Source organism: Marmota monax, unplaced genomic scaffold (genome assembly GCF_021218885.2).
Source record: "Marmota monax isolate L192 unplaced genomic scaffold, Marmota_monax_Labrador192_F-V1.1 WCK01_AAM20220418_F8-fsc00075, whole genome shotgun sequence".
NCBI classification, from domain to species: domain Eukaryota; kingdom Metazoa; phylum Chordata; class Mammalia; order Rodentia; family Sciuridae; genus Marmota; species Marmota monax.
This window is the reverse complement of record NW_026694772.1, coordinates 1,204,890-1,230,183: the sequence shown is the minus strand read 5'-3', so window position 1 is coordinate 1,230,183 and position 25,294 is coordinate 1,204,890. Positions and strand designations below refer to the sequence as shown.

The following is a 25,294-nucleotide window of genomic DNA, read 5'->3' as shown; positions in this document are numbered from 1 at the left end:
CAAAATGACCATCCTTAGTTTCTAAGTACTAAGCTATAACTTGGCATATAAGGGAAATATAAAATAAAGGGAAGAAGGGAATAAGCTTAGGATGATAGAGGAAGGAAGAAGGAAAGGAAGAAAGGAAGAGAAGGAGGGAGGGAGGGAGGGAAGGAGGAATTCAAGAGAGTGAAAACAAACAAGAAATCACCATCTGAGGAAAAAAAGATTAGTTTTATTTTATTCAAATGTAAAAATCACTAAAAAGGTAAGAATTTTTAAAATGTCCATCTAAACTATCATTTTTTTAATCAATATCCATCCATTCTAGGAAACCACAAAGATATTTTTAAACTTATTGTTTCAGGATGAAATCTCAAAAAAAACCCCACATCTTTAGCTAGTAATGGGCAGTCTTCCCTTGAGGAAACTGATGTTTTCAAGAGGAATTTGAGAGTGTTCATGGATAAACTAAAACTAATACAAAAATAATTCTGGTGAAAATTGCCTTACAGGCAAGAACTTGCAATTCTCACTGAGTAAACAGATGTTTTTAAACTGTTAGAACTTTGTAATTGCAACAAATCCCTACCCCCAAATAGTAGAATTTAAAATAAGCAAGAAAGGAAAAAATGTAAGCAAACCGACAACCTAATACTAAAAATTTATGTTGACTTTAGTGGCTAATTGCTATATTTTTCTTTATGAGAGACTTTTTATGTCTCTCAAATACTGTAATTAGAAGAATATATCATGGTCACAGATTATTTTATATATTGCTATGTAACACAGCACCTAAAAGTCATAATTCAACCTTATTATAGGAAGATGAAATTGAATATGAAAAAATTATCCTACATTAATATTTTGTTAAATAAACTATGGTGGAAATGGAGTTCTTGTTAATAAAATAGTTTTTCAAGAACTTATTCATTCTCAAACAGTAAAACTCCTTTTCTGTGGGCCTAGGGATTGACACAGGGCCTCATGCATGGCAGTCAACTGCTTCACCCCCAACCCTTGACTGTTATAACTTTTGAATGAATAGTTTACCATTTAACAAATAACCCAATCAACAAATGGGCCAAGGACCTGAACAGACACTTCTCAGAGGAGGACATACAATCAATCAACAAGTACATGAAAAAATGCTCACCATCTCTAGCTGTCAGAGAAATGCAAATCAAAACCACCCTAAGATACCATCTCACTCCAGTAAGATTGGCAGCCATTATGAAGTCAAACAACAATAAGTGTTGGCGAGGATGTGGGGAAAAGGGTACACTTGTACACTGCTGGTGGGACTGCAAATTTGTGAGGCCAATTTGGAAAGCAGTATGGAGATACCTGGGAAAGCTGGGAATGGATCCACCATTTGACCCAGCTATCGCCCTTCTCGGTCTATTCCCTGAGGATCTTAAAAGAGCGCACTATAGGGATACTGCCACATCAATGATCATAGCAGCACAATTCACAATAGCTAGACTGTGGAACCAACCTAGATGCCCTTCAGTAGATGAATGGATAAAAAAAAATGTGGCATCTATACACAATGGAGTATTACGCAGCACTGAAAAGTGACAAAATCATAGAATTTGCAGGGAAATGGATGGCATTAGAACAGATTATGCTAAGCAAAGCTAGCCGATCCTTAAAAAACAAATGCCAAATGTCTTCTTTGATATAAAGAGAGCAACTAATAACAGAACAGGGAGGAAGAGCATGAGGAAAAGATTAACACTAAACAGAGACGAGTGGGGGGAGAGAAAGGGAGAGAGAAGGGAAAGCATATGGAAATGGTAGGAGACCCTCAATGTTACACAGAATTACATATAAGAGGTTGTGAGGGGAAAGGGGGGGGAAACAAGGGAGAGAATTGAACAACAGCAGATGAGGTAGAGAGGGAAGATGGGAGGGGAGGGGAGGGGGGATAGTAGGGGATAGGAAAGGTAGCAGAATACAACAGTCACTAATATGCCATTATGTAAAAACGTGAGTGTGTAACTGATGTGATTCTGCAATTTGTATTTGGGGTAAAAATGGGAGTTCATAACCCAATTGAGTCAAATGTATGAAAGATGATATATCATGAGCTTTGTAATGTTTTGAACAACCAATAAAAAATAAATTTAAGGTCATCAATCAAAAAAAAAACTTAACATGTACTGAACAGTTACCATATAATCATATTGTTTGACTTAGGGATGATAAAAGGTATGTGATATTGTTTACACTATGTTGGAACAAAAACTCTAAAAAATGGTAAAGAGTTATATACAGCTATGTAAGACACATAAATTCATTATAAGGACGTTTACCAGCAATATATAAACAGAGAGTTTGAAGAATAGAGAATAGAATAATAGATTGAGACCAGAGGGGATTTCAAGTCATGATGCCTGCACTGGGTCCTGACTGATAATTAGGTCTTTCCTAAAGTAAAGGTCAGGGGTCCTCATGCATTTTAAAAGATCCTTTACATTTGGCTTTACTAAGCATTTTATGTAATTACATTCCATTTCTTCTACTGATATTGAACACAAAAAAATGACCTGAATTTTAAACACCTTTTTAAGAAATTGTAGTTTCAGAATCAGGAGTTAAAAAACAAATTATTTATATGTATCCCTGTTGTTGCTAGGAAATCTGGAAGGGAGAACATAGACCTTAAGAATAAGAAATCCAATGTGGGATTTATTGGAAGCAGGATTTGGTGCAGCAGATAAGAGTTCATAACGTGAGTCAAAATATAAGTTCTTAATACACTTCCTATATGAGCTTGGGAAAACTGTTTATTCTCTCTAAATGTAAATTAATTCATCTCTAAGATAATAAGGTTCTCCTGAGAATGAGATGATACATGTAAGACACTAAACCCATATTTGGCACAGAAGTGTCAATAAAAAAGTAACTGTAGCATAAGTTGAGATCAGATATTGTAATAGCAGCACAGGCCACAACATTCAAGTTATGGAACCCATCTAGGTGACCATAAATACACGAATGGATAAAAAAATGTGGTATATATACACAATGGAGTTCTTCTCGGCTACAAAGAAGAAACTGTGTCATTTGCTGGTAAATGGATGGAACTGGAGAACATCACACTGAGTGAAATAAGCTAGACTCACACAGTCAAGGATCAAATGTTTTCTTTCATTTGTGGAAGCTAAAGATAAAAGATAATAATAAAAATAGAAGTGAGAACAGTAGAGTAGAAATAAGGCACCAAAGAGAAGGAAGGAGGGGGAGGCAAAGGAGAATTAGGGAATAAATTTGGCTAAATTATGACATGTGCATATGAATACATCACAATGTATTCCAAATACATATATAAATGTATAAATAAATAAATAGAAGACCAATAGAGTAGAGGAAGGGGATTAGGAGGGAAGGGAGGAGGAGAGGGAACTGGATAGTACTGAGGAATAAAATGGAGAAAACTATGTTATATGTATTTATCAATATGTCTTAATAAAACCTACTATTATGTATAACTACAATGCACTAAAAATATAAAATATGCAGGTCTTTTATTTTATGCAAGTTTCATCTTACCTATCCAGAAAAAAGTGAAGCCTAAAATTTTAGTACATGCTCATAATTTTAGCTTTAGTTTTACATACTTGTTTTTTAGTGGTTCTTTTGGGAGTTGAGAAACTAAACTTATTAACTTCATGTAACTTGCATAACTTATGTCTCAACCACAGTAAACATAGGGAAGCCTTAGCCCTGTATGTAAGGAATATATAACTTAGAAGAACTATGATACTATAGTTTTTTTTTTCCACATCTCTCCTTTCCTGAATAGTGTGTTAGGTTTAAGTTGGACAAAAACTTATAAACAAGAAAGTGTTTTGAGCATGTAAAGACAGAAAAGTGTGTGAATATAAAAATAATGAGAAACTTTTACTTTTATACTGGGATAATTCAAGAAGAGGAGAATCCTAGCTGAATCAGAATTCCTCATATTATGAAAGAAAGTGGGAAAAGGATTAATCCTATACATATCTATCCTTTTAACATTTCTATTAGGGCTGCTTAAAAAAGAAAACATATTTTCTATGCATTTTTTGAAGACACTGTATTCTCTTCCATTACCTCTTTTGCAATTATCTCAAAACCAAATACCCATAAAATAGGTGCAGAGCACCTATGGAATGATTACATTTCCTAGTCTCCTTTGCAGCTTAGGTGTGGTCATGTGACTGACCTCTGGCCAAGAAAGTAAAAAAAGAAATGCAATGTGGCATCCTTCAAGTAAATTTTCTAAAAGACAATTTCTATGTACCCTTTGCACTTTTTTCCTTACCTTCTTGCACCTTTTCATTGAAAGTGAATGTGGTGGAAGTTCCATCTTGCAACACATAGATAAGAATTCACCACATAAGGACAGTTGGACAGAAAGCAGAAATAAGCAGAGCCACTAAACCAGTCTTGACTTCATACTTCCAAGTGTCTTCAGGAGATGAAAACATGCTTCTGTCTGCTTTAATGCACTATTAACTTGAGCCTCTATTTCTCTCAGCAAATTCAAATTATAATTGATAAAGAGTTTCTTGGAAAATTACATTTAGAAGAGTTTTGCTTTATAACAACATCTTCAAAAGCTCATCTGCTCCAGGCAGAATTTTAAAAGTGTGTATTTAGAGAAGGGACATTTGTGATAAGTAAAAGCCAAGAAACACACTGCAAGTAAAGTCAAATATTGAAATTATCTCCCAAATGAGGTTAGTCCTATTGATATAAAATCTGTTTTTATAAGTCTTTTTCTATTGACAATAATTAAAATATGAGTTTTTTAGATAATAAGCAAAATTGTAGCTTGTCCACTGAAGAAATAGAATGTCTGCAATGAAGAATGGAATTGTGTGTATAGAACTATCCTGGGAAACAAAAATGTTCAATAACTTTGAGAAAAAGATTCAGGATATTGATGTATAGTTAACTCTGAGATTATGAGAATTTTATTTCTAGTTAATTTCTTATCTGAAGAAAGTTTTAAACTAACCTCTGTGAACTGTAAAGATTTATAAGAATCTGAAAATGTTGAAAATATAAGGTAAATGATCCTGTATAATATGGTGATTATTAAAGCAAATGATTCTGCAGCTCTTGAGTATCTAGCAATGGGAACATACAGAAGATAAGCTGATGGGCAGAAATTTCTATGGAATACATTTCAAAGTACCCTTTCATAAATAAATCAGTCCTATCAATGTAGACCAAAATAGAAAAATAAATAGCAAACAATATACTTAACTATGAAAAAAACTTGAAGATTAAGAATAAATTCTAGCATTCAGGTGAATTGGTAGTGTATCTGTTTACAAGAAAGTTTCCTGCCAAATGTATTGTGGTGGGTTCTCTAGTACTTCCTTTACATATGTGAGCTAAATTTTAAAAATGCAGTGTATGAAATTTGTTAATAAATAATGATTCTCAAAAAGATCTTGAGACTGAAAATCTAAACAGAAGTCTTTGCTTTCATTTTGGTCTTAACAGTTCAAAGAAATGGTCATGAACAGAAATTTGCTTCTTCCTCAATCTATCACATTTTCCTTTATATTGCCTCCATGACTCAATGCATTCACTTGGAGTAAAATAATGATTCTGAAAAGGGATATAAACAACTTTCTCATATTATGGAAATTTTTTTTCTTATCCCTTATTTTTTAATTCTATGAAGCTCAGAAACTAACAGTAGAATAATGTATTGGCCCATACTTTGGCCTGGGGGCCGAAGGGTGAAGATTTAATCTTGTGTGAAAATCTTCAGATATGACAGAGACTAATTCTAAGACTGTAGTGTTAACCTTTCCTGAGTTGGTGATGTGTGCTTATCATGTATCTTCTCAACTACATATGGCATTGTGAAAATTGAAGAGGCTGCTAATGCTACTATAGCAGAGTATCTAATTTAGAAACAAACAGTTCTGGAAAAGCTCCCAGATTATGCATCTGCCCCTCTAGCTTCCACTTTAGAAGATAGAATTGTATGGAAATGACATGAGGATTAGTATGCTATCCTTACAATCTGTCAGCAGTTTGAGGTTATTTACCTTACCTTAACATGAGAGAAAAATATTTATTGAATGTCTTAGTAGAAAAATTACAAATAAAATAGCAAATGTTTATAGGAAGTTTGCATTAGGAGTGGGCTTGCAGAATTATATGCTCATTTCCTAGAGTCTGAATATAGAGATGATTTAGGCACTTTCTCTTCACATCAGATTTCTTTGGATTCTACTCCTGTTTTACATTCTTTTCTTTCTTTTGTCTCATTTTGCCTCCTGCAGTAAAAATGGCAGCTTGAAGGAGTGCTTCAGTGCTGTGGGCTTGGCACTACTGGGACAGAACAATGAAGAAATCTCTGGGAAACAATTTGCAGCTCTCCCACCTTCAATATCCTATTGGCTTGTGATACTGTGCTCCCAGAACGATGGTTACAAATTTGGAAAAAAACATTCTCTAAAGCAGTAGTGCCCACATGCTTATCTGAGAGTCGGAATTAGGCAATGATAGTATTCAGGGATCCAGGTGAAATTCAAATATAGAACAATGCAGTATGTTTTCCTAAGGCTTCTTTTTTTAATATCTTATTTTTTTATTCTTCTTGTACTTAAAAGTATATTTATTAATTTTAAAACTTACCAGCAAATTTCACTTCAGTGTTCAGGCAGAAAAGTATATACATTACAAGTGTGAAGTCCCATAAACTTTCTTAAAGGAAATACATCAATTTTTTTGCATATGGATTTCCAGTTTTCCCAGCACCATTTGTTGAAGAGGCTATCTTTTCTCCAATGCATGATTTTGTCACCTTTGTCTAACATAATTGTAATTTTGTGGGTTAGTCTCTGTGTCCTCTATTCTGTATCATTGGTCGGCCAGTGTGTATTGGTGCCAATACCATGCTGTTTTTGTTACTATTGCTCTGTAGTATAGTTTAAGTTCTGGTATAATGATGCCACCTGCTTCATTCTTCCTGCTAAGGATTGCTTTAGCTATTCAGGGTCTCTTATTTTTCCAGATGAATTTCACGATTGCTTTTTCTATTTCTATGAGGAATGCCATTGGGATTTTGATCAGAATTGCATTAAATCTGTATAGTGCTTTTGGTAGTATAGTCATTTTGATAATATTAATTCTGTCTATCCAAGAGCAAGGTAGGTCTTTCTAACTTCTTAGGTCTTCTTTAGTTTCTTTCTTTAGGGTTCTGTAGTTTTCATTTTATAGCTCTTTTACCTGTTTCATTAAGTTGATTCCCAAGTATCTTTTTTTTTGAGGTTATTGTAAATGGGGTAGTTTTCCTCATTTCCTTCTCAGAGCTAGATGGCCTTCAGTGGATGAATGGATAAAAAATGTAGCATATATACACAATGGAATTTTACTCAGCAATAAAAGATAATAAAATCATGCCATTTGCAGGTAAATGGATGACATTGGAGAAGATAATGCTAAGTGAAGTTAGCTAATCCCAATAAAACATATGCCAAATGTTTTCTCTGATATAAGGAGGCTGACTCATAGTGGGGTAGGGCGGGGGAGCATGGGAGGAATAGATGAATTCTTGATGGGGCTGAGGGGTGGGAGGAAAAGGCACAGGGCAGGGCATTAGCAAGGATGGTGGAATGTGATGAACATCACTATCCAAAGTACATGTATAAAGACTTGAATTGGTGTCAACATACTTTATATACAACCAGAGATATGAAAAATTGTGCTGTATATGTGTAATAAGAATTGTAATGCATTCCACTGTCAGTTATTTAAAATCAATTAAAATAGGAAACACATCAATATAACTAGCATCATGACCAAGAAACAAAACATTATCCAGATTTTAGGAACCTGCTCTTGCATCTGATAATCATTATTTTTCAGAAAGGAAACATAATCTGACATCTAACCCCTATCATGTCTGCTTTTGGTTTTTAAATGTTTTTATACAATAAATATTCTTTTGGCCTGACTTCTTTTATGTCACACTGTGTTCATATTTTTTATTTGCCAACATTTCATTTATTTTACAAAACATCATTGATGATAGAATTTGATTTTTAAGTGCTCTCATGCTGATTTCCCTATTAATGTTTTGGAGATTTTTTTTTGTTTCCTCTAGCACAGGAATCAATACTCTTGGTCTCATGTCTTCTTTAGATCACATATAAAACTCAGAATCATATTGAATCTAACTACTTAAATGGATGGGAAAACTACTCCAAAATATCTGGCTAAATGGAATTACAAGGAGAAATACGAATTTTAAAATAGCACTTTCTTGATGTTAGACCAGAACCATGTTGTTACACAACAATGCCATCTTATGGCTATTCAGCAATTTGTACTCTAGGAATTACTTTAATTTTTATTATCTCATTTTAACTGTACTACACTCTTAGGCTTTAAGAAATAATTTTCTGAAAATGTGGCAGATTTATTAATATTTTGAGACATAGAAATATGGTATTAGAATGAAATTAAAGAAAACAGGACAGTATCTGGCACTTAGTAGGTAGGCCCTTCTTATTTTGGGAATAAGAAAAGGGCTTTGTTTCTCTAATACCAGATAGATCTTATGTTAATTCTTTATTTTCATATTTCCTGTAGGTAAATTTTATAAGAAGTGAGTATCTACCAATTAGCCAATAAAAACAGAATTGATCAATAAGGTACATATTTATCTCCTATGTGTATACACACACAAACACACACACACACACACACACACACACACACACACACATATATATATATATATATATATATATATATATATATATATCCATAGATCATGATATTTGTGGATTTAATATTGATTATGTTTACTATTTGTGAGCAACAAAAACACCTCTGGAAAGGAGTCACTTTTAACATTTTAATTATTTGTAACTTTGCTAAGATACGTGCTGAAATTCTATTTGCTGGAAGACAATTTTTGAAACAGTTTTCAAGAAAATGAGTGAGCAGTCACAAATCAGTTTAGTTTTAATTCCTTCCTTGTCCTCACCTAAAGAGTATGTCTGCTTTATTTTATGACATATAACAAAGGTGAGCTTTGCAATTATAACATTCATGAATTGGGTGATAGATAGTCTCAGAATTTATGACTTAGGAATGCTGAGAATCTAATGAATTTTCTCTTATTTGTAACTTTTTGTGAGTAAAATATGTGATCCTATTAGAATTAAATATTTTTGTGAGAAAAATGCAGATGTGCCATTTAGTATGTGCTTGGGCAAGTCACTTGACATCAAGTCATTTAACCTTGGTGTAATTTAGTTTTGTCCTCTGTAAAATAAAAAAAAGAAGGAAAAAATACTAAGTTATTTTCTGGCTATAAAAAGTTTAGATTATCAGATTATTGTTCAGCTAAAATTAATGTATCTATCTTCTTCCACTATACGAAGAAACTGCTTTACCAGTGTAGCGATATCAGTCTTATCCATGTGATTTGCCTTGGTCAAAGAAATGTCAGTGGCCTTGACAGGAGTTGAGATTTTAGTGTTTATGGCAGGTTAGACTTGATTCATGCTCTGAGGATACATCATTAGAAGAGCATGCCACTGACCCTTTATCTTAGGCCCAGAGTAAAGACATACATATCAGATCTTAATTTAACATGAATTGTGAATCTTGAAGCAGAGCTTCCTAGCCAAACCCAGCCCGAGTCACCTAAATTAAAAGCAACAAATGTTCAAAAACATCTGTTATTTTAAGTGTTAAAGTTCTGGGGTGATTTGTATCATAGCATCATTGTGTTAATAGTGGACTAATACAATATTATACATGGAGCATATATGAAAAATTACTGATAGACTCAAATGAATTTTGATTTAAACTCAAGTTGGTTTATTTAAAATTCAGCAGATTTTTGTCAAAAACCCAGCATGAAGGCTGTACTGGACTTTGTCTATTTATGACAGCATAGCTTCTAAATCTGTCCCCAAACTTAAGAATCTACCATTGTATTGGTCTCAGTGAGACACAAGGTCCTGATTATCATTATAATACTTACCAATCCAAGTTATTCATTTTTCTTGGAAGTTAGAATTTAGTTCCATGATGTAAGCCTATGTTACAACAGGAGTCTTCAATTTATGGTCCACCCACAAAATCTAGTCTGCCGACTATTTTGGTAAATAAAGATTTCTCAGAATAAGTGTTGCTGATTCATTTATGTATTGCCTATGGTTTCTTTCACCCTGCAGTAGCAGAGATGAAAAATTCTGAAAGAAACTACAGGGTCTATACAGACTAAAATATTTGTTAATTGGTACAGAAAATAAACAAACCTCTGCTTTATCAGGTGCTTTTGACAGAAACTTTAATTGTACAGTGAATAATTTAGAAATTTCTTGACAGTGACAATAAACAGGGCACTTTCAGTGGGAATGATTCACCTGTAATAGCAGTGGATCATGGCTATGACACCAATCTGTAATTCATATTTACCTTGTATCTTAGTGCTGGATATGGTGCTGGATGTCTAGCCTTGTTTTAAACCTGACTAAGGCCTTCTCATCCATCCAATGAGAGATTTGATATCCTTCCATAACTATGTACATTACATAGTTCTACCTAATGTAATCAGAGTTACTTTCTGTTATTTGTAGGACAAAATGTTGAATGGTCTGTACATTTTCATTTATTCCCGAGTCTGAGTAAGATGTTTTCATTCCACTCCCCAGGGATCTTATTCTTGCCTACTATCAGAGCTCATATACATCAACCCATTTTTACTGGCTAGTTGTTCATTTTCTCTTTAGGACTAGGAAGTTGCTCAAATCAGAAACTGAGTCTAATTCATTTCTCTGTGGTGATCAGGAAATTTTGAAAGAGTTTTCAAATAAATTACTGTCCAAGATTTTCAGTGCCATGATCATCATTTCCTCATCAAAATAGTCACTGTAACTGAATGATTACCAGGTATAAGAAATCCACGCTGCCCTCTATAAGTACTATGTCAACTAATCCTCATAATGATCCAGCGACATAGGTACTATTCATATCCTATTTTATAGTGGAGGAGTTTGTGGAGCATAAGAATTGGGAACTTGCTCTAGAACCCATAGCAAAGCCAGGATTCTAAAACAGATTTGACTCTGGGGTTTCTGCTCCTAAGCAAATACTTAAAACAGTTTAATCTGAGACTAGAGTAGAAATCATGGAAAATGGAAAGGTTCATGACTAATTCCTAGAAAAAATCAACTGGAGTAAAATTAGAAGTCTCTTCTGTCTCTGGTTAAGGAAAAGTGGATCTACTAGGTAAGAAGACACTCTTGTCTTTTGCTAGAAATTGGAAAGATCTCAGATATATGGTGAGATTTTAACTACTCTGGGGAAGTTCATTAGTGCTTGTGCTTCTTTTTAAGTCTTGGATTGAAGGTGAACTGGAAGGGAAATGTCTGAATGGTCCTTTGAAAAGTAAATGTCTGGTTCACTGGTCAAATATGAATTATAAGTGTAGGAGAAGCTTCACAAAACACAAAGATTTATCTTTTCTTTAGTGTGAGAATAATAGGTACCTACAGAATTATAGTAATCACTGGCTACTCAAGAAACCTCAGAGGTACTTAGGGAATGGTCGGTAGCCAGGAATGCTGGGAGAAAAAGTGACTGAAGAGAATAAGAGAGAAACAAGCATGTTCTGACATTGTAATGAGTACTCCAAAAGAAGGTAATGGAACTGACCTCATTGGAGAAGCTTGCAGAAGCTCACAATCAATGGGGAATATTGAAATTATATTTGGGTGGTAAAGACTGTCTTTTCAGTGTATACACAGGATTTCTGAATTTCTATTACTTCATTAAGCCTGATTCAGACATTCTAGAACCACATGTTTTCAATTTGAGATATATCTATTATGCCATCCAAGGGAGAAATACTCTCAGCTTTATGGAAGGATTTTGAGTCCAGATACATGGGACATCTACTTTATATCCAGCACTATATTAGATATGAGTACATCACATAAAATTAAAAAAAAAAAACCATAGCCTTTAAATAACTTGTGAAAATGGCAAAAAGTAAACAAATTGCTAATTATATGGTAAATGGTAGAAATAGGCCTATCAAAGAATGTACTCTACAGGGTAGCCACCAAGTCTGAAAACATTTACAAATACCAAGTGATTTATTGGTATTATATTTTACATTATAAGGTAGAACAACATCTAAGTTTCCAGACATTATGATCCAACAATAGTCTTAGAATATTAAGATGGATATAATACCTTAGGTGAGACATGAAGGATAGGTAGGACAGAGAACATAGAACATTTTGGGGACCTACAAAATAATTTAATGTTGCTAGAGCACAATTTTGGAAAGGTGTAAAACAGGAAGTGAATTATAAGCAGTGGTGCTGACCAGATGAACATGGGTCATGGGAAGGCCAAAAATGCCCTGTTAATGAATCTGAAAATTTTTGTCAGAGAAATGATATGAGAGTACAAAAGTTCTTACATTTCAGAAAAATAACTCTGGATAAAACTCTTGGGAATAAACTATGAAAACTTAGAGGAGACAACTGAGATGCTAATGTTGGAAGTATCTGTTTTAGAGCCTAGTATAGTAAACTAAGTAATAAAATAAAAGTAAGGATGGCTAGAAATGGACAGAGGTTAGAGATTCTAAAAATAATATTATTTTAAAAATGGTTTGATTTTCTCTGGGAGCAGAGAAAAACTTAGAAAATTAAATTCAGAGTACAAAACTTTGAAATAAATTGTTCTACACTGTTAGAGAAATTCATTTAAACCTCAAATTTTAAAAGAAAACAAAATTTCATGTGATGTGAGGTAAAGGAATTTATATAAATGTTCCCTAAAGTAACTAAAAAGTAAAAAAGCTGAATATTTTAAGTAAGGTAAGTACTAAAATGATTTTAAATCAATTCAACAAATTCTCCATAGCAAAAAAAAGTAGACAAGGAGGAGATGTATATTTTATATTCTCCAACTTTTCATACTGTCTCAATTAAATGAACAAACCTACTTTGACATTACCTGAAATTTTAGAGGATGATGCAATGTTCCAACATGTTAATTTCTGTAAAGAATAACTTCTAGAATCAGTTCATTCGTGTGAATTGTTCATCATTATATGTTTTCATTCCATTTACCTTTTTCCAATGATAATGCTTCTCTTGCTTTTCCTGTCATATTTCATGGAGGGCATTGAAATAAAGTCTAGAATTCCTTAATCATTCAATAAAATGGAAATGTTACCTACCCTTGTCGGTCCTTGTACATTTTGTTCACTTTTTCCCATTGGAAATCCAGCTGTGAGAGAGCTTCCTGGAGTTTTGCCCTTTCCACTGGCATGGCACTTTGCAATGCTGCTGTCTTCTTGTTGTGAATTATGTCAATTCGACCTGAGATTTGTTGCAGACTGTCCTTTATATTCTGTAATATTGAAATTTTAATACAAGTAAAAGATAAATCACCCTTCTATGGATAAAAAAGAATATCTAGAAATAATGGACTGTCATGCAACTCTTATTGACTTTTTAAAGTCCAAGGACTTCAACATGCATAAACCGAATAGGTAACTCATTGTCCTCATCCTGATATAGTTGATAACTCCCTATATCTTAAAAATGCCTTCATTTGGATTCTCTAACTCTAGCTTTACTGTGTTTTCTTCAACCTTCATGCCCACAGTTCTATCTCATTTTCTCTATCCTTTCTCCTTAATGGATCTCAATATTGGAATGGTCTAGGTCAGTGTTCACATTTCTTTCCTTCTCTAGCCATATGCCATCCCAATTGTTCCTATGAGTTCAATACCCTCTAAAAGACAATGACATTAAAACTTTTATTTCCATCTCAGACCTCTCCTCTAAATTCCAAACTAACAAACCCAAGTACTTTCTTATACTAGGATGTCCCATGAGCATCTCAGACTAAGTATGTCCCCAATAAAATTCTTACTTCCTCCCTTGGTAGAGCTCTTACAGAATTAAACATTGTTGCTTGCCTAGATTATTGCAAATATTATTGAAATGTTCCATTTTGTTACATTCCTGTCTCTCTTCCAGTCAATCCTCTACACAACAACAAAATATTGTTTTTATTGGTGCATTAAAATTATACATAATAGTGGGGTTCATTTGCATGTGCACATGACATAATTTGGTCAATTCTTTTAAAACCTAAATTGGATCATAATACTCCTCAAAACCCTCCAATGTCTCATCAAACCCATTTTCTTTATCATGGCCTATGAAGTTCCATGAAACTTGGTTTTATGCCACCTACCTTTCCAACCTTATTCTTTCCTAGTCTCCACATAGTTGACACTATTCCATCTCATAAGCCTCTGTGCATTCTTAAGTATGCTAAGCATACTCTTGCTTCAGGGTTTCAAAAGTTTCTGTTATCTCCACCAAATGCACTTTTCTTTAATAACATTTATATGACTTCTTTCTAATCTTAGAAGAAACATCTCTATCACTCTATTTTAAATATTAGCTCCCACCCTTCATATTTCTTGTATTTTTTCATGTCCCTATGACTAATATTAAATTATGTATCAAGAGATCTGTGTACACCACTAGACTAAACTCCACTAGGTGGGGAGGTTTCATCTATTTTGCTCTCTGTTGGATTTCCAGAGTTCAAACAAATGACTTGCACATGATGAGTATTTAATGCTCCTCTGTTGTATAAATGAGTAAATTAATGTATCTCACAAATTAACTTCATAATTTCATCTATATTATATTTAAGGGGAAATCACAAACCACAAATTCATTTTGTAAAAATTAAAATCTTTAAAAATATTGGTTCCCCAAATTTGCTTAAATAATACATACTTGGCTAGTCTCTCTAGTATAAGTCTGGCTATTTTTTTTTTTTTTTGTCATTTGAATTGTTGCACACAAGACTGTTGAATAAATATTTACTTAGCTTTTACCACCTACAAGGAGGAATATAGGGATGAAAGTAAAAATGGGTGATGTTGTGCTCATTTGTAAGAAGTTTAAAATGGATTATATAGTGGTAATAAGGGAGGGTGTGGTTCAGAGAACTGAAGGAATAGAAAAAAGTAGAGAAGCCTCAGCTAAATGAGAAAAAAATAATTTTTGTACCAAGGATTGAACTCAGGACATTTAACAACTGAGCCACATCTCCAGCATTTTTTAATTTTAATTTTAACTTTACTTTGGAATAGGGTCTTGCTGAGGCTGGCTTAGAACTCTGATTCTCCTGCCTCAGATTCCTGAACCACTAGGATTAGATGTGTGTGCCACCTTGCCCAGCAAGAACGAAAAATGGGCTAAGCGGTACCAAATACTTTCTAAAAATTCAGAAAAACAATGGATCATATACCATATCATATATCTTATTTGTTCACAGGCTCAAGAAAGGGTTCATGGAGAAGGTTCAATCTGGGGTAGTCATAACTTAGTAGTGGAAATGGGAAAATCATTATGGCTAATAGGTAACATATATGTAAGGACAGGTAACATGAGAAGATTTTGCTGATTTTTTGAAAATGCAGAGGCTCAAGGAAAGACAAATCAAAAACAGAGACTACAGATGTTTAATAATGGGTTTTGGATCTCAAATTGAAAATTCTGCATGTAATTCAGAAGCCAATGAAGAGTGATGATTTTCAAAAAAAACATTGTCAAAAACTTTCAATAGGGCTCAATGTGGCTCAAGCAGTAGCGCGCTTGCCTGGCATGTGTGTGGCCCAAGTTCGATCCTCAGCACCACATACAAAATAAAGATGTTGTGTCTGCCGAAAACTAAAAAAATAAATATTAAAATTCTCTAAATTCATTCATTCATTCTCTCTCTCTCTTTCTCTCTCTCTCTCTCTCTCTCTCTCTCTCTCTTTAAAAATTTTTTTCAATATATACAGAAGTAGGAGGATAGTACACATAGCCCTCATGATGTTGTGCCAGATGCTATGACTCTGTTAATAATCTTGTTTCATTTATACATTAAACCATTCACCTCTTCAACTAGATTATTATGACTGATATTTTATTTCATTCAAAAATACTTTAAAATGTTTTTTCTAATATGTAAAAATTCTTTTCAATAAATTTATACACAATAAGTGTCATTATCATACATTCAAAAATAATAAATCTGTTGATTTAATCAAATATCTAGTTGGGCCAGGAATGGTGGTACATACCCATAATCCCAGAGACTGAGGCAGGAGAATCACAAATTCAAAGCCAGCCTCAGCAACAGTGAGGCGCTAAGCAACTCAGTGAAACTCTGTCTCTAAATAAAATACAAAATAGGGCTGGGGATGTGGTTCAGTGGTCAAGTGCTCCTCAGTTTAATCCTTGGTACTGCTCCCCCCCAAAAAAAATCTATCTGGTATTTACATTTCACTTGAATTGGGAAAGAAGTTTAGGATGGAGACATGGCAGAATTTGGTGAGTGTGTGTTATATGAAAGGAGGTCTTGAATAAATCCCAGGTGTCTGTGACATCCAAATGAGGCTTATGTGTGTGCGAGTGATGATCATATTTAGAAATCACTGGTGCACCAAACTAAATTCCAATCAGCAGTTGGCATCCAATTTGGGAAAGAAAAATAAAAAGGCAACTTTGTTTGGGCCATACATATTTTGCAATTTGTACATAGTCTGGACTCTGACAAGTAAAGAACACTGGCAACTGGGCAAGGATGATTTAATGGCAAATATACGTTAGAGTATAGTACACTGCCCTGTACCAGAGAGCTTTAAAAACTTCTTTCTCCCATATCCTTTTGTTTACATTTCCACTTATATACCAAGTATAGTAAACCTAGATATTTCCCTCTCGCTGGAGAGGATTTGTTTATATTCTAGAGCAAGGTGTCTGATTGTCTCTCTGTTTCCCCACAATAGACGTGCCAGCTGTTTTAAATAATCTCTGAGATGCATAATTTTGGGTCTTCTCTCCTGTATTGCAAACCCTGATATAAAGCTGAAAGAGTATCAATAAAAGGAACATTCTTGCTTACTTTCAGGTAAAATTCAGGACAACTTTAACCATGTATGAATTGGAAATTAGGCTAGATAGAGAGCCTTATTGACCTCACGGCTTCTCAGAAGATAGGCTCTACAGAAAACTCCTCAGGTATGAGTGGGTAGCTGTAGAGAGGTTGTGGGTAGATCTTAAAGGATTTTCTGTCTCATACAGAGACTTCGAGTCTATAGTATACATAAGGACTTGCCTTAGGCAAAAAATGAGTTGTAGAAGCAGGTGAGGATATAGATCATGCCAATTATAAAAGGTAAAAGTCAATGCTCACATTGAGTGCTAAAAAACAGAAAACAGCTGTGTTTTCAGGTCTTGCTTATCTCCTCAGAAACAAGGCAGCTCAGAATATTTATGGGTGATATGAATTAAGGTTTATGTATAATTTCAAGTTTACATACATCTTGTGATGGGAAGCCTTCATCATCATCATCATCATCATCATCATCATCATCATTTTTTTCAGCATCTCAATTTAACTCTTAGGTAAAAGCACTTATCTGACAGGTTGGATAAATGATAGTGGAAAGAGTAGACGTGGTAATGGAGAAATATCTTGTGAATTTATGCATCTGCAGAAATGCAGGTTAAAACTGTCTTCCAGTATTACATGTTTGTAATTATATGTGTTGTAATAGCATGAGAGATGGTCAAATTGCTCAAGGAAGGTTTTTAGAGTGGAAATGATGAGAATAAAGGTTGTCTAAGGAGGAGCCTCTGTGGAAAGCAGGAGCAGAAGGGAATGAATATGGCTAGATTGTCATCAGACATAGGAGAACAAGAATAATTTACTATTTCAAAATCAAGAAAAGAAAGAATAGTAGAAAGGGAGAGAGCTGCCAACAAGTTAAATGCAGCTAGGACTAGGAATGAAAAGTCAATTTGGCAATTTAGTAGGTCACCAGTGATCTTATCAAGAGCAATTTCAAAATATTGGATGTGGAAAATATAAATGTGGGCAGAGCAGATTGTCTTTAACTTCTTTCAATACAAGTAGAAAACAATTTATTACTACATTACTGTTAAATGCATTTGACATCAAACACTTGTTTATTAAAGAAAAGTTTTCTATTGATAAAAACAAAACTGAGGGTATAACCAAAAATTTGAAAAGATAGAGTGAATTTTCCATCTGTTATCAATGTTCTAAAAGTTACTGGACTTAAGTGTACCAATAATATTCTTTTTTTAACTTTATTTTTATTTTTATGTGGTGCTGAGGATCGAATCCACTGCCTCACACAAGCTAGGCAAGTGCTTTACCATTGAGCCACAACTCTAGCCCCCAATAATATTCTTTATCTTTATTCACCTGGTAAAATTTTACTACCATGTTTTCATATATTTGAGCCTAGAACTTTCAGCAGGTTTAGAGCTGTCCCACTACTTTTACTTGGTCAGGTGCAAGAAACATAAATCTGTGTGACTTCTTTGCTGCTTCTATTAACTCTTCTGACCTGAACAGCCTGATTTCATCAACACTTTTATTTAACTTTTCTTTTTAAAAATTTATTTATTTATTTTAATTAGGTATGTATGACAGCAGAATGCATTTTGATTCACTATAAACAACTGCAACACAATTTTTCATTTCTCTGGTTGCACATGATGTAGTGTCACACCATATGTTCAGTCATTCATGTACCTAGGGTAATGATATCCATCTCATTCCACCATCTATCCTGAGACCATGCCCCCTCCACTCCCCTGTCATGGACTTTATTTTTCCTTGACTACTAGTCCAGTGGCAAAGATCTATAACTCTCACAAGTCCTCTACTTGATACCAAGCAGACCACTGACTGACTGAGTACTTAAATTCACATTGGGCAACCATCCAGTCACATCTGTGTGTATACTGGAAGCACAAATGTTTAAAATGCATAGCTCTAATCACCTAGGGAGGAAAAATTCAAGAGAGGAAAGAAGGATCTTACCCACCAAAATTTAGAAGTTATAGAGTTATAATTCTGATGTAATGTGAGGTAATATAATTTATACATGTATGCAGGTATATATTCTCTCTCTCTCTCTCTCTCTCTCTCTCTCTCTCTCTCTCTCTCTCTCTCTCTCTCTCTCTGGATTTGTGCCTGCAAAGCTTCCTTATTTTAATCCAAGTCTCTGGAGGGCTCTCAATTCTTTCAAAAGCAGTAGAATTTCTCAGAATCAAGTTATGAATGGTTTTAACAGTGGTGGGCAGCATGTTGCAAAATCAGGAAATCTTTCTATCTTAAATGAGAAAAGCAAAAACTGGGGCAGGGAATATCATACTTCCTGGATATCTAGATAATAGCTCCTTGGTATATTCTTAAAGAATACTATCAAAATGGGTTGGAGACCAGAAAATACCTTTTAACATTGATGTACATACTCTAGTTTCCCAGGCGTTGCACACAGAACAATGGTATATGCATCAAAGAAACTTTTGTAGTACATTCCATAGTTTAAAGTCAGAGATGAGATCCCTTATAGTGTTTTACTATTTTACTTTGTCTAGAAATAAGCAATCTTTTGCATAATCATTTCCATCCCATAATCATAGCATCCTGATTTTTTTTCAGTTCAAAAATTGGCTTAGAACATTTCATTGCCTAATTTTCACATGGTCTAATTCTGTTTATCACACTGCTTAAAAGTTAGATAGACAAGCAATGAATTCACCAGAGTTACATGGATGCACATTTTTCTTCTTGCACACTGTGAAGGGCGAGCCTAGAATTCTAAGGGCATGTGCATTGATGGTTCATTTCTTAAAGCCAACTGCATGCATTATTTGTTTAGAGCACTCTGGTACTACAGTACTGATGGTAGCCACACCCATTTTTTTTTTCTTTTTTTCGATACTGGGGACTGAACCCAGGGGTGCTTTACTACTGAGCTACATCAACAGTCCTTACTTTTTTTTATTCAGTTTTATTTCCTCATGTATATATTTGTTTTTTAATTATTTTTATTCTAATTTGTTATATATGACAGCAGAATGCATTACAATTCATATTACACATATAGAGCACAATTTTTCATGTCTCTGGTTGTACACAAAGTATATTCACACCATTCGTGTCTTCATACATGAAATTAGGGTAATAATGTCCATCTCATTCCACCATTTTTTTTTACCCCCATGCCCCTCGGCTCCCCTCTCATCCCTTGCCCTATCTAGAGTTGGTCTAATCATCCTATGCTCCCCCTCCAAACCCAACTATGAATCAGGCTCCTTATATCAGAGCAAACATTCTGCATTTGGTTTTTTTCCCAGTCCTTTCTATTTTTTATTTTGAGACAAGATCGTTCTAAGTTACTGAAGCTTGCCTTGAACTTTCGATCCTCCTGTCTGAGCCTCTTGAGTGGCTGATATTACTGAGGTGTGTCACCACACCTGGGGGGTAGAGCCCATCTTATATGAGTGGTGTTCTGGATAATGAATTAGATAAGGAAACCAATGATAGCAACACTTAATCTTCAGACAGAAGATTAAAGTTTACCAGAGAAATGTTCACTAAACTGTGGAAGAATTGATATGTGTCCCTTTGGACTATTCAGTTTTAACATATATTTATGCGTACTCTGTACTTCCTAATCCTAATCTTGCACCAAAGTCAGTCTAATAATAAATGATTTTTAAGTAAAAAAAATAGAAATAAGTGATCTTTATAGTTTTAGTCTTTATAAAAATCAAACTATATCCCTACAGTTGCTATGATGATAGAAAAATCTCTAGAATCACTATAGATTATAGCATTTACATTTATCTCCCTGAATAGTTCCTTATCTTATCTGAAAATATGATGTCAAAATGATGAAGTATCCACTTTTTAGTGAACTCCCTTCTGAATTTTGGCATGTCCTGGTAAGTTGACTTCCTCACTGCCTAAATGCAATTCTATAAAATGATTATTTTAAAATCACTATTCCTACAAAAGGAAAATTTAAATGTAAAAAGTTAAAAAGAAAATTTTAATTTCTGAAAGTTGCTTGTACTAAAGTTTATATAATATAAATGTTTTATCATTTTAAAATAGCATCACTACAACTCTGGTTCACAATATTAAATTGTATCAATAAGACCCTAATTTAAATGTATACTGTGAGTAGGGAAAAATTAGATAGCAAAGTAGTTTCACAACTGGATGATAGAATCCATATACCTAAAGTAAGTGAAAACATGAATGTATTAGCCATTTTGCTTCAATTCATGTTTCTATTTGAAAAGCTTATTGTTTAAGGGTGCATTGATAATAAAGACAATAGTATACAGGCTTTAACTTTGAGATATAAAAATAAAGACTTTAAAATTCGAGTCTCTTTTTCAGAAGAAAATCCATTTTAAAGGAGATTTATACACAAATAATTTGAACCTAAAAGTACTTTCTTTATTTGAGTATTGTGGGATACATGTCTTCAACAGGCTTAGAAGAGAAACTAGAGACTACAAACAATTTATCTTGGGAACCAAACAAGAGACCAATTTGCCAGGTAATCAAGTTGAGATAAAGGTCTCAAGTAACACTTAATTTAACTATGCCCCGTTCTCTATCATAAGGGGTAGATTTTTACTGTTTAGTTTTTTCTTCCATTTAATGTAAAGTGACAACAAATCCCTTGATGTCACAGTATTTCATTACAGAGCCTGCCTTTACTCAAGTAAATGGTAAACCTATTTATATGAATGTCTAAATAGATATTGTAGAAACCAAACAGGTCTAGAGTAAAGGATAGTGATATCTGATAAATCAAACTCATTAAATTGCTTCTAATGAAGTAAAGTTAAGAAGAACTTACTGAATTCTTAAGTGTTTTCTATTACCTACAGCAAAATTCTTTATTTATTAAACATTCTGAAAAGTGCCAATATGATGCCTGGTATTTAAAATAGCATAATTTCTGCTATGTCTTCTCTATGCTTATGAAAATAAAAGCATTTCCCAGATCCCAAATGTGGAATGCAATTCAGCACTTTCTTAAAACTCAACACCCTGTTATTAAATGGGGGTATCCATAATTTACAAGTGTCTTTACGCCTGCATTTTGTGCCAAGAAAAAAGCTCAAACACACCTTCCTGAGTTTTTAAGTATTATTAAGATTTGAAATAAGTCAATTGTGTGTACAAACATTAATTCATCTTCTATAGTTTGTCCTTACTAATAAAATATTTACTTAATAAGTTTTTGGTGTTTTCTTGGTCAAAAAAATTACAAGAAAAAATGAAATGATAAAATTTTAGACATAAAAATGTTAGTTAAAATGAAATATGAAATTATGTTTCAGTGTGTCTTATCCCATAGTGATTTTTATATCTCAAAGATAATCTGATTTAAAATATACTTAACTTCATTTTTGTAAACAAATGCAAATTTACTTTCTACTGATTCCTCAGTTTTCATTTATCTGAATGCCTCACATCAGCAGATGGCCAGAAGCACCTATAATTCACTTTTTAACAACCATATTTATTTCCTGAAGGAAATTCTATTTACTCGTTCATTAATAGCCTCTTCATTACATCATTTCCCTCCTTTGCAGCATTCAGTAATATTATGCCATGGCTTTCATCACATAGATCTCATTTCCTTTGTGAAGTATTTTCCAGGTTTCTTTTTCTCTGAGCTTACAGCTCTGTCTTCATTCATTTAATCAATAAATATTTGTTCAAATCCTATCATGTTGCAGGCACATTTTATGTCCTGAGGTTAGAGTAGTGGGCCTGGAAGGTCAATAAACAGGATAAATAAATAAACTCTATAGCCAACTAAATAGTCGTAAGTGCTAAGGAGCAAAACCAAAGGAGGAAATTATAAAATCAAAGATCTAAGTGGGGATTTAGAATCTTAGGATGTGCAAAGTTGATTTTAAGTAAAGACCTGTTGAAAATGAAGGAGTGAGCCACATGAAAAATCACATGGATTTTCAAGGCTTTGACATTGGAATGTGTCTTTGTGGAAGGAGTGTCAAAACACGAAGAAGGTGATTATGGTTGAAGCACATGAGCCCAAGACTTCCAGGGGAATATCAGGGAGAAAATGGAGTGGGCAGCTCATGTGTGGCCTTGCAAACATATTAAGGGCTTCCTGTTTACTCAGAAGAGGATGGAGAACCTTACAAGTTTTCAGCAGAGGTGTGATATGATCTAAGTTTTTATTTAAATGACTCCTTCTGGCTAGTGTGTTGAGAGTCTCCTCTATGTGGGACAAGGGAACAAATTGGGAGATCTGTTTATATAGATTGTTGATATCATTCATATTGAAGATTATGGTGGTTTGAAATTAAATTGGTGGCAATTCTGGATACATTCTAAAGGTAGAGCCCTTAGTATTAGGTCACCAATTGTATGCATATTGGTACAGAGAAGATTTATGGATAACACTAAGAATTTTGGAATGAACAACTAGAAGAACAGAACTGCCATTACCAACAATGTGGAAAATTACAGGAGAATGAGGTTAAGGTGTATGGATAGGTTAAGTTTAAGTGTTCATTAGACTTCAATGGGTGTGCGTGTGTGTATCTGAGTTTAGGTGAGAAGTCTTGACTAGAGACAGAAATTTGGGGAGTAATTGGGAGTAATATTTTCTTTCTTCTTCCATACTTACTCATAAAATCTGGCTATCTTTTTATTTTCCTTTCCCATCCATCTTTTCCTCTAACCCCATCTCAGTGGACAACTGTATACAATCCCATGACTAAAAAAATATGACTTTCACACAATGGGAAACTTATTTAGTGAAAGTGGGAAAACTGATGAGCAAGATCTGAAGATGGTACAACAGATTCACTGATTATTGGGCCTAATAAATGAGGCATCCATCAGGTGGAGGGCGTTAACCAGTTAATGACTGATTCTGTTTAAGTTTATATCAAGATATTTAAAAATAGCAGGAGCAGGAAGAAAGTGCAGGGAATTTAATTCCATAGATTAGTGAAAACTCAGACACTCTTGAATTTGTTCCCAGGTTGGGATTATATGTTTCTTACAGAAAACCCTTCCACAACCAACTATAGTAAATAGCCAAATACAAACAATTATTGAGAATTCAGCCCACAACTTTTTCCACCAGCAGATGAAAGAAGGTGATCTAGATGTTGAGGGACATTCTACTGAATATTAATAATGTGAGCACTAGCCCACAGACCCAGATTAAGGGTATAGTTTCTAAATTGGCCCAGCTAGGGCAAAAAAATCTCCTATTTTCATATTTTTATTTTTGTTTACTACAGATTGATTCTGCCACTTTAAAGATTATCCTTGTCTATATCCTATGACCACCTTGGATGGGGACTATTCTCTTTATAAATTCATCTGAGCAAGTTACTTACCTGCTGCTGACCTTAGTTTTTCTATCTGAAAATAGTATAATAGTAGTGCCTTCCTCCTCATAAGGTAGTTATGGTGATAATATGAGTTACTACAAGAATTTAGAACATGACCTGGCATAAATGATATGTGGTAGCTATTAGCATTATTCAAACAATTATATTCAACCTCAATATAAGGCTTCTTCCTCTGTTTCTGATTCTTCCCTCTTTCTCCTTCTTCCAGTTTTTTCTTTCTACATTGCTTTCTCCTCTTCATGAATTCAGTTATACTCCTGCCCTATCATCATATTTTCGTCTGGATTATGTTCTTCGTGCCTCTATTACTTTCCAACTTCTTTGCATAACTATTCTGTGCATAACTTTGTGTAACTATGTGTAATCTATAATATTACAAATTGTCCAAATGGAATGATCACATCTCATATTTTTTCTATTATTTTTAGAGTGTTGGGCAAAGTACATGGACCTTAATAAATATTGGCTGAATTGAAAAGAAAAGTTGATTTGAACTTGCTTATGAAAATACCATTTGAATGCTGTCACTGAAATTTAAGATCTGTTACATTGTTTGTCAACTGTTACAGATATACATTCAGTCTTGAACAGTTCTGAGTTGTTCAGATATCACTCTAGATTTTTTTTCAATCTTACTGGTTATTTAGCACTTAGAGGAAATTGAAGAATAATAGTATATCTGCATTTTATGCCTGAATTTCCCCTGGTTTCCTCACAGTACCTTAAATACCTAACAACACACAAGGTTCTTCATTTAGAATTATGTCTGCCCCTGACTCACAGATGTCACAGGGCATGAGTTAAAACAACAAGAAAACACAAAACCTGTATTGCACTGCTCCAAGGGTTCCTCAAACACAACGAGTCTAGTCCATTGGCACCAACTAAACTGAAAACTATACCACAAGTCAGTTATTAATAGATGCCTTTTGTATTAAGTTGTGCATTGTCTAAATCATTTTATAGAAAATTCTAATAGAAAA

At 33.9% G+C, this 25,294-nt stretch overlaps 1 protein-coding gene across 11 annotated transcripts in view; it reads right to left on the bottom strand.

Annotated features, from left to right (window-relative positions):
• Dmd (dystrophin) overlaps positions 1 to 25,294 on the bottom strand; it is a 2,205,817-nt gene that overhangs the window by 1,187,854 nt on the left and 992,669 nt on the right. For all 11 annotated transcript variants that reach the window (XM_058572890.1, XM_046425263.2, XM_046425265.2 and 8 more), the window contains one exon: positions 13,220 to 13,392. In XM_058572890.1, the coding sequence (XP_058428873.1) occupies positions 13,220 to 13,392 (173 nt within the window). The remainder of the gene's footprint in view (positions 1 to 13,219; positions 13,393 to 25,294) is intronic.